The sequence below is a fragment of the Diorhabda sublineata genome, chromosome 8 (genome assembly GCF_026230105.1).
Source record: "Diorhabda sublineata isolate icDioSubl1.1 chromosome 8, icDioSubl1.1, whole genome shotgun sequence".
In the NCBI taxonomy this organism is placed as follows: domain Eukaryota; kingdom Metazoa; phylum Arthropoda; class Insecta; order Coleoptera; family Chrysomelidae; genus Diorhabda; species Diorhabda sublineata.
Window position 1 is genome coordinate 22,369,706 of NC_079481.1, and position 19,866 is coordinate 22,389,571.

The window sequence follows — 19,866 nt, forward strand, 5'->3', positions numbered from 1 at the left end:
ATCTTCTGTAGGCTCATTATTTGGTTTGTTTTTATTGGGAATCAAACCATGATGTCTTCTGTATGTTCCTAGTGGTATACTTGCTCTTTTTCTTATTTTTTTGAAGGAATCAAACCACAATTGTTCTTTTGAAGCTTTATTTCCGATTTTAGAATAATCGAAAATTATTTATTTTCGATTAATCGATTATTTCCGATTTATAGATATTTATAGATAGATAGATATTTTCGATTGATGGATTATTTTCGATTGATCGATTATTTTATATAATCGATTATATTTTTTGATAATTAGCCAGCCCTACTCCTAACCCCATTCCTATTTTGAAGCATCATTACAAGATAACATATATTTATTGATTGAGTGCAATGTGTCGTCTTTCCAATTATTTTAAAGTTTAAAATTCTCCCTTTTGAAACCCATCGTTGACCATCCTGATCATAAAATGCGTTTCTATGACAATCTACAGGTGGTTTTTCTAGAATTATTTCAATTTCATCTTTCGGACAGGTCTCCATGTCTCTAAGTATTGGTTCAATTTCAAAGATTTTGCCCTTTTGTTTATTGTTTTCCCTTCTTGGTTATTGGAAGCTTATAATTTTTTGTCATCCATCACTCACTTTATATTTTAAACATTGAATCTTCTAATGACAGAAATTTAGAAAAAAAATGTAATTTCAGTGTAACTGAAAGGAATGTGATTTGAAATTGAAACTTGGTGGATTCGCCAGGCTTCAACTGAACTGGAAGTCATCATAGTATCACTATTAAATATGGATAAAACCTCTTTTTATTCAGTAGGTTACAATGAAGTCAGGTTCAATCACTTTATGTCAAGCAGTGTATTTTGTAAAGGCCACTTAAGCATGCATAGACGAATATTGTACGTTGCTTGATATTACGCAAGTCTCTTGTCGATTAAAATTCCATAAGAAAAAGTAAACAATTGCCTAACCTCAAATTTTATTTTATATTTTGTGGGCGGCTTAACAATGAAAATAACAAAAGTAGGTAGAGTAAATATGAAAAAGTGATTATGCTGCTCCCTTGTTTTTGGAGTTTGATGGACAGAAAAGAGTACCTAGGCAATAGGGAGCCAAGTTCTGGCTAGATAGAACAAAGGGAAACATGAGCTTAGCTGTAGAATTAGACGAAAAACATACAAAATTATATTTGAGAATGGATGAGGAAACTTAAGGAAAATAAAACAAAAGATAACTAAGAAGTCAAAAGCTCATTTCCTCCTAGAATTACAACTTACACGCAATAAACATGTCATTAAATTGATAATGTTGCAAGTGCGAGTTCTTCCATGAAACAATCAGCTGAACTTCATCTGCGCATGCTTTTGATTAAGAAATATTGCATTGCACGTAGTCTTGCATCATGTCAAGCGGCCTCAAGCGAGTCAAATTTTATTACAGTAGAACTCCAATTATCCGAACTCCGACTATCCGAATCGCCGATTATCCGAATCACTTTCAGAAAAAAATTTGTCCAAAAAAAGTCTAAGTGACACTAAGACGTGCGTGGAATAAACTGAAAGGCCTACCGTCTGAGAAGAACAAAAAAAAGAATCTGAAGAAAATGAGAAACAAGAAAATGGAGAGGATGAAGATGATGCAGATGCGTTGCCACTAGAGGAAATAAGAAAAATGATTGTAAAAATTCCTGGTTGTACAGAAGTAAGTGATGAAGATGTAGGAGAGTGGATGGCTTGTGACACGTCTGACCCTGGTTTTCAAATTCTCAATGACGATGAAATTGTTGAAAGTGTGAGAAATGTTGAAGTGGAAGTGGAAGAAGAACTTTCTGCTGATGTTGAAGTAGACGCTGGACCATCAGCTAGTGAAGCATTTGCCGGCCTCGAGACTGCTTTGAAGTGGATGGAGCGTCAGCCCGAGTGTGACCACTTGCAACTGCTCACCGTCAAGCGAATGCGTGACCTGGCTGCCCTAAAACGGATGAAGAACGCAAAACAGCTTACATTGACGGAGATGTTTGAAAAACAATGATTTTTATTTCTAAACTTGTACATAAGTACATTTTATTTATATTTAAAACATGTGAAAATATCATGTTTCTTTCATTTAATTCAATAAAAAAATAGTGCAATATCAAAACGTAGCTTTTTTTCTCTCCAATGGCAATTTTTTTAAAAAAAACTCCGATTATCCGAATATTTGATTATCCGAATGGGTCCCGGTCCCCATTAATTCAGATAATTGGAGTTCTACTGTATTTGCAATTTTCGATTTAATAGATAGAAAATATACAGTTATTAACATATTTAGATATTTTTAGGCTACCAAGTGTCAGCTTCCGAAAAAATGTAATTGTTGTACAAAATCTAGAAGAAAATCTTTATCAAATGAAAACTTGTATATTCCTCCATGCGGCTTTTGTCAAACCGGAGCATTTAAAGAATGTACAGGTACATCAAAACATTGTAAAGGTTACAGAAAAGCTTATTATCCGAGACAACCTGATATAGAAACCACACAGTTGCTATCAGAAGATTTCAAAGTACATTTAGAAAACGTTCAGTACTTACAAACTGCTGGAAATTTGCTTACTATAAGCGAGTTACAAAGAGCATGTGAGGTATGTAAATCAAAATAAAATAATTATTATTTTGAAATTATATTTATAGCATTGATATATTTTTGTTTATGTTATTTTGAAGACCAGATCGAGGAATGGATTCATTTTAGGTTCACTTTAGCTTTGAGTAGGTTAGATTTACTCTAACTTATGTTAGGTTATCTCGATTGGCTGATAATTCAGAATAAAGATATGTTTTTTAATAATCGAAAGAACTTCTGATTCTGATTTCTAAATCCAGTACAAAAAGCCAAACCGGAAATCAACCAATCTAATTATTGATAAAATCGAAACTACTAATTTCCAACTTCCAGGACCTCAATAAATGGATTCTATGAAGACATCAAATTAAGGTGTTTTTATTATAATTCCATACCAGGCAAATAAAGAAGTGTTTCAAACTGATTTTCACATAAAATAAGAAATTTTGTTGTTTACATAAAATAAGACATTTTATAGCATGGTCTACTAATAGTCAACTATTTTTTATACATACAGATCTACAGTATATATACATATTACATACAAGAGCTGTGTGATAGCAAAATCCCTACCGATCAAATATGATTTTGAGAAAAATCTTCTAGCCTCTAGTAACACCACATAAGAAAATGGTTGCAATCCCACCCAGCTATTGTATAAACATAAACTTTGACATATAATCTCCATGTGATAGTGTCGGAGTGTAATTTAGATCATTTATCTGAAATTGCTAGAAAATATAAGGCGAAGTACATAACAGTGACAGCTGCTATCTAGTTGAAGTCATTGCACAGTGTTGATTTTGCTTAAATAACACAGCTAAGGTGTTACTGTTCTAAATAAACCATGATTCTACCTTATCAATATTCAATAACACTCTACTCTGCTACACCCAATTTCCTTGTAAATTCTGGAGATACAAGGTTTAAATGTACTATTAGCCATGAGATGAATTAACTGAACTGAAGCCGAACCAATCGCTACTGCACGAAAGCTAGGTCCAAATAGGATTCAAATATTGATGGGAATAGTTAGGTTGTAATCAGACTTACAAAATATTTACTTGTTAAAAAAACACTATTAGTTATAATGACAAAGGTAGTTATCATTTGATTAAGCTTATGAATGTTAGCTACGAACTACTGGGATATAAAGTTTTAAACCTATTTGGTTTTATTTGAAATTGTTTTATGATTCAATTTATTTTAGGTGTCACGTGTTCCAAAATTACATCAAGAATTCTGGGAAGTGCCATTAAATCTTCAAGAGAAATGTTATGTTTCTGGCAGCCAAAGCCGTAATAGATATAAGGGAGTTTTACCAAATGAACACAGTAGAGTCCATTTACCAGGACCACAATCATATATTCATGCCAATTACATTAAAGTAAGTAGCATATTGTAAAACTAATGTAATACACTTTGAAATGCTCCTAAACAACCATCTTCGATTGAGTATTGGTCTTTTCAATAACTGCAAATAGTGGTAATTATGGTTCGCTATAAGCTACTGTTCCATATTGAGTTTGAATTTCTGGATCGAAATTGCTAGATGTAAGAGAAGCTTAAATAGGGACACTCTATAGTTTAGTTGTCAAAGAATAAATGTGATGATTGATATTAACATATTTCATTTTTATATTCTAAGGGTATTATTTATTTTTTAATTTGCATTTTTACAAACTATTTCTTTCCCTCTGTCATTGTCCATTATGATAACTGTTAATATAAGTGGACACAATTTATCCATTACCCTTTCCCGTAGTGATAGTTTTAAGGAATGCTGTAGCAGTGTAGCAACGTTGCCAAATGTCAGTTGCAATCTCGATGGCCTACGATTAGTGGTATCCTAGAACCCTAACAATACATGGTAACAGTAGTACCATAGAACTCACCAAACTGTCCACCATCTAGATTATAATTTGGTGAAAAGAGGGAGTAAAGCCTCTACCTGGACCTGATCCCTTTTTTTTTTAATTTTTTTAACAGCAGAACTGTTCAGAATAGAAAACTACAGCCAAGCACTCAAATCAAAAAGTGTTCTTGTTTCACTACCCTTGGATTTATGCTCCATTGCTTTGTTTCTTGCTTTCTCGGGTACAAGCGCTTTGCGGGGGTAGGGAAGATACCATCCTTCTCTACTGAGACTGATTGCTTACACAACACTAGGATTAAATGTTGTATTAATCTTATGTAAGGTTGTCTGTTATTTTTTATGGGTTTTTTCTCATTTTTTAGTTCTTAAATAATTCGTGAACTTTCATGACTTTATTTCTACCATCATTTCTCAGTTGTTTATATAATAGTTTAATTTGACATTTCATGCCCTTCAATAAATTGTAAAATTAAACAATATTTTATGTATAGGAAATCTTATTAAAAAACAATTTGTGTGATATGGATATTAGCTCGACTCAGGTCTAGAACAAACCCAATAAGCCCATAAAACTATTATTGCAATTTTAACTTGTGACGGTTATCACTAATAGTCATTGAGAGGACCTTATAGTTTACCTAAGATTATGTAAATATTTTCTTATGCCACCCCATTGACATCAATTTAGTTATTTATTAGCAACTGGGTTTTACTTCTAGTTATTATGATACAAAGTAATTTTAATTCTTAATTATTATAGTGCTACCTAGTTTGCCTTATTGATAAACATTAGCTTACATTATATTTTACAAGTTAATTTCTTTAGAAAAATTTCCTGTCCTCTAAATCATGTAAAGTATTTATTTTTATTATTAAACGAGGTGCATAATCTCGGTACATAGATTTTTATGTTTTGCAGTTCTCTTAAGTTTTATGCTACATATATACTCTCCAATAGGATAGGGAAGTAATATTTGCTTATTATTAGGATTTTCCACATCATCTCATAATTCAATCACTTACATTTCTAATATTTGTTCTTATTGTATTTATATTTTTGTAATTATCTTGTTATCCAATTTAATATCTTGTTATAACTCCAAAATCTTCTTCTTGTTCTTCCAATTTTTCCCTCCATAAACTTTACAATCTAAATCTGTTTAAAATTGAATTAGTGTCTGTGATTGAACACAACTATTATTTTTGTAGTATCCGAGTTGGAATTTTTGGAACCCTTATTTATATTTATATTGAGCATACTGTTTATTACCACTCACACAATAGCCACAACTACTCTGTCTGGTCCTTCGAGCCGGATATGAACCAGCGACATATGGAAGGCTCGAAGGTAATCAGTTTACCTTGGATTGCTGAAGACGATATTGAATCGCGGGTTAGACAGTATTTAATATTTTATACTATGTTTGATTTTAGGGACCAGATTATACAGAGACTCTTTATATAGCTACTCAGGGGCCAATGGCTCATACATGTCAAGACTTTTGGGAAATGGTGTGGAGTACACATGTGAGTTGAATAAAATTATTAATAAATTTGCTTTATGTTGCGTATACCAACTGGTTTAAAGTAAAATAAGCAGATTATTCATTTAATTATTCAATAGTAGAAAAATGAGTTTAGTTATCTCATTTGATGATAAAATGAAATTTAACTTTACTGTACACACAGTGTTCCTTAAGCAGTCTTAAATGAAAATTACTAGAACGTCTAAACTTAAACTAGAGCATGGATGCAACGTTTTAGGCCTATTCAGAAAAGGGGTTTCCCGAGCTCTTGGAGAATAATAGGGGTTTGAATTTTTGATTTAATGATTATAGAAATGAATTACATTCATTTTTTAAATATTATTAGTTAAATATCAATAATTATATATGACATGTTTTTTAGAAAACATGAATACAACATACTTCTTACACATACAATGTAGTGTCATTTTTTTAATGAGCTTAAATTACGTATGATATGAATTATATTCACAAATTGTTTATCCTATTTGGGATTCGCCTTTGAAACTTTATATTTCATCCATGAGATATTGAAGTCATGTTTACACCGACTCCATCGCCTGTTCATTATAAAAACCTAAACCACGTCCATTCTTGTAACAAAAATCGAAAACGTGAAATAAGACAGTGTGTACTTTTGGTGTAACAGAGATTTCCAACTTTAAATAATTGTTTTTGAATTTTTCGATACATTCTTTGTAGTTTTCATCTAATTTCATTTTGAAACAAGCATCAACGACTTTAAACTTTGAAATACTTCAACGTATTTCAAACAATGCAATTAGTCTCTTCTCAAGATGTATATTTTATTTAGCAACACTTTGCATGAATTTCTCTTGAAAGCTGGAGAGCCATGAGTGATCTCATGCTGTACACTACCAGCACTTCCCCTCTTGAAAGCATCTGATTCAAACTCTTGAAACATAGTCTTTCTTCATTAGCATCAATTATTGGTGGATGAATACAATGCATAAAATTCTGAACTTTTTTTTGTTTGCTCCTGATTCAATTCAGTCTAGATAATTTTTTGTTGTTCCTCCATTTATTCTATAAAGACTTGCGTGTGTCATAACGTCAACTAGAATATTTGTTTTAGATCTGTAGCAATCATTCCACCAAAGTTATTGATCGACAATAACAATATCTAAGCATTTGTGTAGTTTTCTTTTGTACTCAGTACTACAGCTAAAATGAATAACTGCTTCACACCAGAAGCTTTAAAATTTTTTGATGTTATTTCTTCACTATACTTCTGTCGTGATTTTATTTCTTCATTTATCTTCTTACTAAAATAACTTAACTATATTGTATCATATGCAAATTATACAGCTGCGATAGCTGAAGGAAAGACATGGGAAGAAACTATAAATAAAATGAATAAATTATTGGATGAAATAGATGTTTGGTTTACTGCTAACAAATTATAGTTAAATATTGATAAAACGGTCTATATTACTTTTGGAAATTATTGTGATAGTGTTCCTATCGACTTAGAAATAAAAACTACTAACTAGAGTTGAATGCTATAAATACCTTGGAATTATAATTGATTATAATTTAAACTGGAATAAGCGTATTGAATATTTAATCAATAAAACTAAGTATATCACTTTTGTCTTCTATAAATTATCTAAAATTATGGAAAATAAAACTCTTATGGTAATTTATTATGCACTTTTTCAAAGTATTATAGGTTATGGAATTATTACATGGGGTGGTGTGTATTCTAATAATTTAAATCTGATACACAGACGCTTCAAAACAAATTATTAAAAATTATTAACAAATATGTTCAATTTTACTAATAGCGCTTATCCATTAAATATCGAGCAATTATTTTACATGGAAGCTGTTGTATATTCCTATAAAGAACTAAATAATAAATATGAGTCATCAACAAGTAAAACTAGAAATAAAAGTGTTCTACTACCAAAAATGTTTAAAACTGTTAGTGATATTTTGGCAATAAAATTATTTAATAAATTAAGAAGATAAAGGGAAATTACAATAATAAATACTTAAAAAGTAAATTGAAACTTTGGATTGTAAAAAATGTTTAAACCAAATAAGTACTATATTTTGTTAATATTAATTATTGTATACTAATTTTATTATCAATTTTATTATACTGGGGTTGGGATGACACATTTCTTATTAAAAACCATGTATTAAATGTGTTATTATTTTATTTTTAGTAAGTAAAGTACCAGTTCCTACATACAGGTATTGTATACTTCTGTGGGAATTATAAAGTGTTGTAAATGCTTGTTATTTTTTACTAGTTATAAATAAATAAATAAATGTTTATCTCTGAAGACTGGATGGACACACATACTTTTTAAATCAACCTCCCCCATAATACCAAACTTCAAATGAGTATTTGGCATTTGTCGCTTAGTTTCAACAGTAGCTATGAAATCTTCAAGGTTATGGCAGTAAACTAATGTTTCTTCAGATTTCTTTTCACTATTGTTCAAATGTATACTTGAGAAATCTACTTTTTCAACTGCGAAAAATTTATCGACGTCATGATTTTGCTGCATAAGTTCTCTTTTCAAATTAAGCTGAAGATTTTTTCTATTTTTAGGAGCTACTCGAACAGCTTTAGCTATTGCACAAGTAGTTATCAGACTGAGATTAAAAGATGTTTTTATTTTTTGCAAATCTTCAATACCAAGTAAATTTTGATTGAGAAATTTGTTGTCTTTGGAACTTTTATTTAAATATATTTTCACTGGTTTACCTGTCATCTGAAAAAGTAATATGATTGAATCATTCTCTTCCACAGAAATTGATGGTTTATCAACTATTACATGTTTTAATAAAGACGAAGTAACTTGTTCTTTACCTTTCAAAGTACAAGATTAATTCACAGCTTTTTAAAATTGATTACGGGAAATGCTTTGCATCATGCATATTTGAATCTTCGCTTAATAAAATTGAAGTATTTACGACACCGCTTTTTAACTGAAGACTGTCATGTATTGCCAGCAACCTGATCTATTTTTGAATTCAATGAAAAAATATTTTGTCGTTTATGAAAATTTTGTCTAAAAAATTAACATGAAATTTCACAAATTGTAAAAATTTTTTACAACAAAGCATTTCTCTCCTTCTTTTTCAATACATATAAAGAATAGCCTGGTTTTCCATGTTACCACCTCAACACACATTCATTTTGCACACTACTCGCGATAAACAATCATTACTTGGATCATACTTGTCTAATAATTTCTTTAATTTAAGTTGCAATGCTGCACTTATTTTATTCATGTTATAACCTTTCTCAAAACCCAGTAAACACATTGAATGTCGATTTTCATCGTTCTAGGGCGATTCAAACCCGTTTATCAAAATTCGAGGACAACTTCGAACACAATTAATCAAGAATAAACTCAACGTGCGATGGCAGCTTGACACTGAGAATCAATCTGAATTATATGTTATATCATCTCTACTCTAATACTGAATAAAGAGCGTTCAGAATAAAATTTATTTACATTTTTACTCTAGTCTACACTCTACACTTACAGCAGTATGATTATAGATATGAACACTATGTTTCAGTATCTATATTTTTATATTTTGTACCTGATTATATTCAATGCAGGCATTCGAAAATCATTCTATAAGTGAATATTTGAGGAATAATCGAAAGAATTCGTATTACTTTCATTATTAGCGTAGAAAAGATGAATGTAATTCATTTACATAATAACATCGAAAATGAAAAGAAATTTTCGAAAAAACCATTCAAACCCCTAGCTCGGGAAACCGATTTTCTGAATAAGCTTAAAACATTGCATTTGAGCTCTAGTATTTACGTAGATCAAAGACATTCAAGTCTAGTGCAGTTAACATCCAGATAAATGATCATTTGTTTAAAACAGTTTAATACTCGTTTTTTTTTTCAAATATATGTCTAGTGATATCTTGGTTGTCTAGGGTTTTTTGTCTTCGTAAAACGCCGGGTATATGGAAAACATTTTATTGATGGAAATTAAACAATGGAATTGGTTCACAAATAATTACAAAGGATTGAAAAATAAAAATGAGCTGGATAGTAAAAATATTAAAATATTGAATATCGCAATACATCGTCGTAATTAAGTTAAATGATCGGGAAACCGTCTATACAAGTGCGTGAGTCATCTTTGTCCGCTTAACCTTCGTCGTTCAGTGTATTCTTTCCCACTGAATGCTCTCGCTGGGTTATGGCTAATCGAAGGAAACTCGTGACTGTGTTGTGCAGTGAGGTGGAGTAGATCAATATTTGTTTTCTGTCCTATTGGGAATGTAATATCGACTTAATCCTACATATGTTATTATTAAAATGAATCTGCTTAATATGTATCAGTATTAGGGCTTAACCCTTTTGAGACATCTGGAAGTAATCAATCCGATATCAATAAAGAATTTTGTGAAGAAGAAAGTGATGACCAATTAGAAATAACTCATTCTAGGAAAGGAGAAGTTTCAGACGAAAATCATATTACAGAAAATATTGAAGCTCCTGTAGAAAATGCAAGTTGTTGTAATTCTTTTATTTTGTGCAGAGAAAAATTTTTAGTAAACACACTTGTAAAATACCCTCCAATATACATGCTCATTTTTCACCTTATCACTGTTTTAAAGAACTATATCCATCTTCATTACATTTATATATATTATTCAGTTTACAAATGAAAAATTGAAAATGAAGTCATGCTTGGTTATGTCCAACAATCGTGTTTCGCATACTAGTTCCCACTGGTCCACTCATCCTTTATTGGATAATTTTCTCCGCAAAAAATGCAATAGCTTAAAACAATTTTTTTCAAAACTATGTTTTGCATCAACGCAACAACTAGCAGAATACTCCAAAACTCATTATTTAGATGATGTAATCGAAAAGGTACATTCTGATCAAATGATACGATAAGAACTATATCGCAAATTAAATAAATGGTAAACAAATGTTTTCTACAGCCTGCTTATAATGACTGCCATAAACGCTTGGATAATCTATAAAGGAAATACAAGGGACAACTTTTCTTTTCAGCAATTTATATTCCTCCTGGGATGGAAAAACCATCCATTGGATCTACCAGAGGAAGTTAAAGTATAAATTGTATGACTTCTCTATGTCTGAATTGTTCAAAATATAAATATTAGGTCATTCCATATGAATCAATACATTAAAATAAAAAAAAATTACTTAACTCTTTCAAAATTTGATGAAATTTGGTTGTAAAGATTAAGAAAAATGGCAATTTGTTTTCAAATATCCAACAGTTTCAGAATTATCCACCCAAAAAATATAACCGACATATTTTGAAATCACCATTGCTTTTCTCCTAATTGAGCTAGAGAGATGGGAGTGGTGTCATTTTACTCAGTTTTAAATGCTCTTTTTGAGCACCATACATGTTATAAAAAATTTTTAGAAAAATAATATTCAAAATTTTGATTTTCTGATAAAGTGCATTTTTGTAAATTTCCAAAAAATTCCTATAAATAGTTTATACTTTTGGTAAGTGAGTCTGAAAATTTCAAAGCGGGAGGCAGATGGGTTCATAGTTAATAGGATGTCCGTTATTTCCCAAATTGGATTTTGCTCTGCAAACGCCCCTCACATTTTTAGGATATGACTTAAAAAATATTTAAATTTATTTCGTTTTGTAATCTAACGCCATCTGTGAACACTGAGAGAACTTCATGTAATTTGAGTCTATAACCATTATTTATGAACTAGATACACAGCTGAAAAAAATTAGATATTAGATTAGATCTATATTATATATATATATATATATATATATATATATATATATATATATATTAGATATTTATTTATGCTTCATGCATATCTCCAAATTTAGATTTACAATTTTTAAAAATTTTTTATTAATTCAATTGTGAAGATTCAGAATTCGATTCGTTCAATACAGATGGTGAGGTTAAAAATTTAAAAATAAGGATATTGATTTTTTTATTAATTTGAATTCGTTAAAATTTTTCGATAGATTTGATATTACTAAAGATTTCTTAGAAACTATCGCTAATACGTGGATTAGAAATGATAAGGCCGAACAGCAGAAAGAGCTGTTCGATCAACACAACACTACTTAAGAAGATCAAAAACAATATTTGATTCAAGTTATAAGTGAATACAGAGCAAAAGATCCTTCTGCAACTAAAAAATGTTTGACAAAAAAATTGTAGAAATTAAAAAAGTACTATAAATATTTTGATACGATTATTTATAAGCAATAATATACTTTTTTTGTAATTCAAATTTTGTATGTATTTATTTTATCATTTATCTCTATGTATTTAGTTTGATATGAATAAAAATTATGGTGGAAATTAAAAAAAAACGATGAATTTAACAATGAATACAATTTTATCCTTGATTAACTTTTGAGAAATGAGAAATGTATTATGATTTAGGCACAGGTTAATGTGAATATAGTTGGTTGGGGTATAATATTTTTTTTTTCAGATCATAACCTACAAATTTCAAGAGCGTTTGCAGAACAAAGTCTAGTTTAGGAAATAACGTACAATCTAATAGTTAAATAATAATTTTTAAAAAGGATGTTTCAAAAGAAAGAGCATATAAAACTAAGTAAAATAACATCATTCCCATCCCTCCAGCTCAATTAGGATAAAAGCAAAAGTGATTTCAAAATATGTCGGCTACATTGTTTTGATGAATATTGGAAAACTTTACATAGCCGTAATTTTTAAATCGTTTGAAATATTTGAAAAAAGTTGCCATCTTAATCTCTTCATACCAAATTCAGGTTTATACCCCGTGTTGATTTGACATGGAATGACCCTAATATTGAAATATTTTGTAAAATATGTATCAAAATTGTCTTTTATGGAAAAAAATTCTATAGGGCCGATGGTTCATATAAGTACAACAACAAAAAATTAATGGAGCATATTTGTACCACCAACCCTCTCATACACTTGATATTTTTGTCGACATTTTCTATCACAAATAATACCTTTCAAACATGAAATAACCTTAGTATTCCCCACTATCCCAGAAAAACGAGTCTCTAAATGGTTAAGTTGAAATTTCTGCAGCCATAAGTGATATTCATACTGAACACTGTGTTTACTACCATCCCTCACAATTACACCAGCGACCTAAATAAGGCTTGAAGGAGATACAGTGTATCTATGAGTGTTGCTATACGGTAGTAAACAGTAGCAAACATTTCATGTAAACCTCGTGACTTTGAAAAAGACGCGTGCGTTACTGTTACTATAGTTTTTTTGGATTAATATTAACGTTTTGATAACCTTTTTCCTGAAAACATCCTCTAAATATAAGCTCAAATTTATATTTATTTTTATTTTCAGTGTAAATGTATAGTAATGTTAACAGGTTTAGTAGAAAAAGGTTGGAGTAAATGTGAACTATATTTTCCACTTGGAAAAAAGGACGACAGTACAGAGAAGTCTTTTTACTATGTTAAAACAACAAAAGTACGCGACAAATTTACATTTGATACTAAAATAAATACTCAACAATATGAAGAAGAGACGCAAGCTTTTGAACAATTAAATGAAGTCACTTTTGGCAATTATAGGTAGGCATTTTCTGGTACAAAGTTTTCATATTTATTTCATTTATTTTAGACTCGTTTAGATTCAGAAACAATTCTACCTTCTGTCTCTAAACAGCTCATGTATTTTCCCAATCTTTATTTACCACATTGGGTTTTGATCTACATGCAATTAATTTCTTAAAAGTCCTTAAATCTACAGAAGAATTCATTTATGTTCATCATTGGTTTCAAAAAGGCGTTCAATTGAGTACAACATACACATCTAATCAATCAATGGTTCTGGTAAAAAAGACAAAAAAGAAAAAGACAGAAATACCGAAAACCTGCACTAGTATCAGTAAATGCTTATAAGAGTTATAAGCTAAGCTTCTAGAAAAATTTTAAAAGCTCAACATCAGAATGTATATTCTTTAATATATTGATGTCTGAGCTCAGAATCTGAGTTAATAAAATAAATGGTAAGAATTTTAATAGCATACACTGACCACACAGTTCTCTTAACAGACTCAGATATGACCCTTGCAAGGTCCATGAAGATCTGTTTAGCAGCAACAATGGAAGTTAACCTAGACTTTATTTTATTGCACTTTGTCACAGGAAAACAATTTTAAACTCTGAAAAATATAAGGCCTTAGAACACCCAGTAGATGATTTATCAAATACAAAAAATTTTTGAAATAACTAAATATTGACGTGTGGAAAAAATAATTAGAAGAATTACACTTTTCACTTAATCAGTAAATGTACCATGAAATAATAATAGGTATAGAAGTATATGAATCAAAGATTCCTAATCAATAGAAACATATCCTTGCACCTTCCATGTGGAAGTTTTAGCCATTTAGCCAGAAGGTGTACACATTTCAATATAGACAGGAACTATCCGAAAAGAGATATAGCAAACTTATCTCACAGGCAAACAGCCATAAAAGCTATTAACTCAATAATAATCAAGTCAAACTTAGCTATGGAATGTATATAGACAACAAACAAAGGCAAAGAAAAATTCTTGTTTTATCCTTATACCTATTCAGGTGTCGGACTGGAACTCATTTTTCCTTGCTTTTCTGCCCATGGCAAGGACATTTACTTCCTTCAAGAGTCGCCAATAACTGTAAATTTGGTGGACCAGAGGATGGCACACTGAAAGCAAAATTTCTATACGCGACAACAGGCCCTTTCTCTGGTAATTGTGTTGACCAAAGCTGTAAGCAAAAGAAAACATAATAGATATTTTTGGGTCACTCTAAATGTGTAAACCGTTTATTTTTTGTAATATTGATGTAATCTTATAGAGGATGTTGGATATTAGCTTTGGCAGAAGGGCATATTTGAATTTGATGAAGTTATGAACATATCAGATGCAGTGAAATTTCTCAATATCAAATGTGAAATAACAATCTTCTTTGTACCATACATATATTAACATACTTAGCTCTTTTGTTGTAGAACGGTTTTTATCTGTAATATCTTTTACAGGATTACTTATTTAAGTGAGAGTAACGTGGAAGAATGTTACATAAGGCAGTTAAAATTGAATAAATTAGACTCTTCTGCAGAACCTCGAATCATAAGCCATTACTGGTTGCCGAATTGGCCAGATCACAAAATGGCTTGTCCGGATCAAGTTTTAAAAATGGCTATTGATATTTTGAATCTAATGTTACCGATGAGAAAGCTGGCTGATAATACTGTAAACGACATATCGAAAACAACTGAAGAATCTCTTTCACAAAGTACAAAATATAAAACTGATCTCAAATCAAGAAGTAACTCTGAAACTTTTGAACCCAAAATGTCAAAGAGGGATGCAATGCTTGCCATATCTAAAGGTATGTATATACAAGTGCAGAGTAGGAATATTTTTAAATTATCTAGAAACTGCTTTAATTTACGAGTTCCTACTTTGGGAATGATTATTGAACAATAGAATAATTAATATTAATTATTAATAATAATTGTTTAATATTAAAAAGGCATATTTTTTTCGTACAAATAGAGAAGACATAGCTTAGCAACTGCAATGTCAAATATTACTGACAACATAATAAGAGTATCGGATAAGAAGAAGGCTGTGATATATACTTCCTTGGATTACTCCAAGACGTTTGATATGTTTAATTATGATCTTCTTTGTGCAAAGCTGAAAGATCTGGGATTTGACGAAATATCTTGTAAATTTTTAGAATCTACTTAAAAAGAAGAAGGCAGAGACTTCGCATGGATCAGAGTTCATCTGAGGCTGGCGAAATAGTATCTGGTGTGCATATTATTTATAATAACAAAATTTGGCCGCTGTCTTTGTTTGACGAATAATATTACGCGCCAAGTTTTTCTCATTCTAATTTAAATATTTATCATCTTTAACATCCAGCAACCCTTATTTGTGGCCATATTTAATTAAGCAACCATATATGATAATAAATAGAAAAAATTAGCTTTCATTTGATATATAATTAATACATGTCCGTATTAATTATATATATATATATATATATATATATATATATATATATATATATATATATATATATATATATATATATATATATATATATATATATAAATGAAATCATACCTATTTACACCTGGCTGCGAAGAGGTGAGGCAAGGTGCGCAACTGCAACCGTGATTTTTTAGAATCTTTATATAAATTGCCTAATGTAGATGAGCTTCTATTTAAAAAACAAGTGAACGATCCTTTTTCGAAAAATAAAATGAAAATACTTGCGGCCAAATTTTGTTAGGTAAACTGAAAATATATATTTTCCTAATTATAAATATCCTTAAAAGTTTGGGTTTTAGCAAAAAACCGATGAGTACAATAATCCTGCAGCCGAATATTGGACTATAATTAAGAATCAAGGGTAGTCAAAACTATTGATCACTTAGGATGCCTATTAAGATTATTCTGTCGAATAGACATTGTGCTGATGTACCTTGTCTGCTGAAGCCCAATTTTATGTAGAAACAACAAATTTATTCATTAAACACGATATCATTTAATAATGAATAGAATAGTTATTGTAAAAAACGGGAAAAAATAAATTGTATATAAAATAATGTAGGAAAATCTTTTTTATAGGTATGCTGTTGCTTGTATTCGAAGGAATGATTTGTTAAAATGATAAGGACTGTATTTAGTTTATAATTTGTATGTAAATTTCTAACGATCGATTTAAGACTGGTTACATACTCTCATCTTTACGACTACCCTCACTTAGAGAGACCCCCTCCTATATCTAAGGGTGGGAGATGCAATCCCCACTTATTAGATAGTACAAGAATTTTGTACATATGCTGTCGATAACTTCTCACTCTATTACACCATTGAAATGACAAAATATTAGATACTGACCAATAGAAAGTGATATAAAGGATTTAAAACATTGTTATAAGCTGTGACCAAATTGAAAAATACCTTCCGTAAATTGGTAAATTATCCCGAATGTAAACAGTTAGTTGTGATCTGATCACTTTACATAATAAATAGAAATCGAACTCTCTCAGTTCCATCCGAATACTTGACAAATTAAAAATTAATTGGAAAACATTGCAAATTGCGAACATAGAATATAATACTTTTTTTGGAAAATAATATCTCAAAAATTTTGAAAATAACCAAGCAGAGTGTTATATATAATAATAATTTATGTTTCTAAATAATCTTGATTTTAGATCTCTTCTGTTACAAAATTAGTTTTTTTATATATTTTTTGAAATAAAAAAATTTTGATAAAGACTGAAAGTACTCGAAACGTCAAATAATATTCTCTACATGTAATTACCTTTTCAATTCTCCACTGATATACATATGGAGTTTGGACTGTCTAAGTGTAAGACCCTACATATCGAGAAAGGCATTATCATGAACGAAAATGGAAATATTGTACAGGCAATAGAAAACTGGGAAACCTACAAATACCTGGGAGGCTAGTCTAGGTTATTGTTGGACCACAAGCAGACAAAAGCCAGGATCAATACACTAAAAAAGTAAAATCACGTATGAAGACCGAATTAAATGCAGGTAACTTAGTCCAGGAAATCAACCCCTATGCCACGTCTGTTCTAACGTACAATTTTGGAATCCTGAAGTGAATGGAAACAGAGCTAGACGGTATTCAGAGGTTAACACGAACAATGATGATGAAGAACAATAATCACCACCTGAAGTCATCCACTATTAGAACAACGTTGCCCCGAATATCCCGCTTCTCGATAACACAAACCTAGAGAGAAAACTGAAGAGGTCGAATCCTTTTCAATTAGTTATCTAAGTGCTTAGTGTAAAAGGAGAGCAAACTGCCGAGTTTTACATATTAGTGTTAGTGTATACAATAATAATTGTAGTTGAATGATTGAAAGAGCTTCTACTGAGTAAGACCCTTAGTTTACAGAAATTTATAGTAATTTAGGATAGAGAAAAATTGTTCATTGATCGAGATAATGATCAGATCACAATGATAGTGAAATTTCAAGGTTTTCTTAAACACACATCAGAAACAATTCAATATAATAATATATGCTTAGCTAATACTGACTATCTGCACTGGCATAATCAAGTGTGAAACATCATTCACCAGAAATTAGCCAAGTTCGGTATTTTCAATACTTTCACACCTTACTAAAAGTACCAGCCGCAGAAGGTGTTAGAACATGACAATAATAGACTATACTGCTGTAAGTCGGAGGTGGTAGATAGAAGAATCAACGCAGTCCTTCTCATCGACGTAGCCACACTGAATACTCACAACATTCTTAACAAACATCAGGAGAAACTGACCAAAGGTGAAAATGTGGACGTCATTCCAGTTATTATGTCAGCAACAGCCGTCGAGTCTGAGACCCTGCATAATAACATTACCAAAGAAGGCCTATGATATTGGACTGTGATATTACACACATTACGCGTGTTTATTATGTGAACCGAGTCTAATACTTTTGATACTTTGTATCTGGAATATATAAATGAAACCAGCTCTAAGCTGAGTAGTGCATGAGTCTTTCATGTAACAATTACTCTTTATTGAATTATTTGAAAGAATATATAAATTACAATCAAGTACTGATTATAATTAAGAGTGTTTCCAATTGTACTACTTTAAGCACACCCATTAACATAGGTTTCATGAAATTTTGTGTTTATTAATTTATAGGTACACCTGAAGCTCGTCGCAAGTCGATGGAAAACGTGAAACTTCCCATTATTGTTCATTGTAGTGCAGGGATAGGTAGAACAGGTTGCTTCTTAGCGATTCTCAACGGCATCCAGCAGCTAAGGACAAATGCAACTGTTGATGTTTTAGCTATTCTGTGTTCTCTTAGACTGAACAGAGGTAATTACAAATTTTTATAACAATTAGCATATTGACATTTTATTTTATAAATGGACCTGACATAAACACGATTATAATTCAAAATAATTTATATGTAGATAAAAATAGTTTTAGAAATTCACTCGTTACGCAAAGTTAACAAACATTATCTGAGGTCTTATGGATAAATCCAATAAAAGCCGTAAACATAAATATATTTCTTTACAATAAATGAATGGTAATTAATACGCGACACTTTTGTGAAGATCATTGTAACTTGTGCTAGTTGATAGTTTTATTTTTGTATATGTGTGAAAAATAAAGTGTCTCAAAGTTTCAGCATGCAGTAGTTGAAAGATTTCCAGGGTATTTCCATCTTACTAATTGCTTAAATCACTAAACGATGTTCTTTAAGATATAGAATACGAGCATAAACATACAACTCAAACTTTGTAGATAACTTTTTATTTCCTTTATTCAGATCATAAGTAGTTCTAAATATAACAAAATAGTCTTTTTTTTTAACTTCCGTATTACTTCCATATTACTTGTTCAACTTCTTCTCTTTGTATTGGTTGTTCGTTTCCATCGTTTTCTAGTTCTAGATGCCTTTCATATTGGATTTCCAGTTCTTATTCTCCTACATTAAATAGTTCTTCAAAGTATTCCCTACTCCGCTCCATAATTTCTTAATCTTGTCTGAATACAACACCAGTTTAATTTATTTGATTTATATTGTTCGATTAACCATTCTTATATCTTTTGTATACATTTTTTAAAATTACAATATCTGAGCTTGTAGCACTTATAGCGACCAATCTTCATCCACACTTTCTTATTAAACTCTGGTGAAGTGGAAATCCAGTGAAATATTTGTTTTTATTGTTCTATTGAAATTGGTAGATTGTAACTTAGTAGATAAAAGATTTTAAATAGGCATTCCTATGTTCTATAAAATTTTTCCAAAACTGTTTATTATATCTTAAATCACTTCAT

The 19,866-nt window shown here is 30.4% G+C and overlaps 1 protein-coding gene across 1 annotated transcript in view; it reads left to right on the forward strand.

The window, feature by feature from the left end:
* LOC130447253 (uncharacterized) overlaps nt 1-19,866 on the forward strand; it is a 39,303-nt gene that overhangs the window by 7,564 nt on the left and 11,873 nt on the right. Inside the window, exons 4-9 of the mRNA XM_056783964.1 lie at nt 2,305-2,604; nt 3,796-3,972; nt 5,896-5,988; nt 13,347-13,576; nt 15,035-15,387; nt 18,712-18,891. Of these exons, the coding sequence (XP_056639942.1) occupies nt 2,305-2,604; nt 3,796-3,972; nt 5,896-5,988; nt 13,347-13,576; nt 15,035-15,387; nt 18,712-18,891 (1,333 nt within the window). The remainder of the gene's footprint in view (nt 1-2,304; nt 2,605-3,795; nt 3,973-5,895; nt 5,989-13,346; nt 13,577-15,034; nt 15,388-18,711; nt 18,892-19,866) is intronic.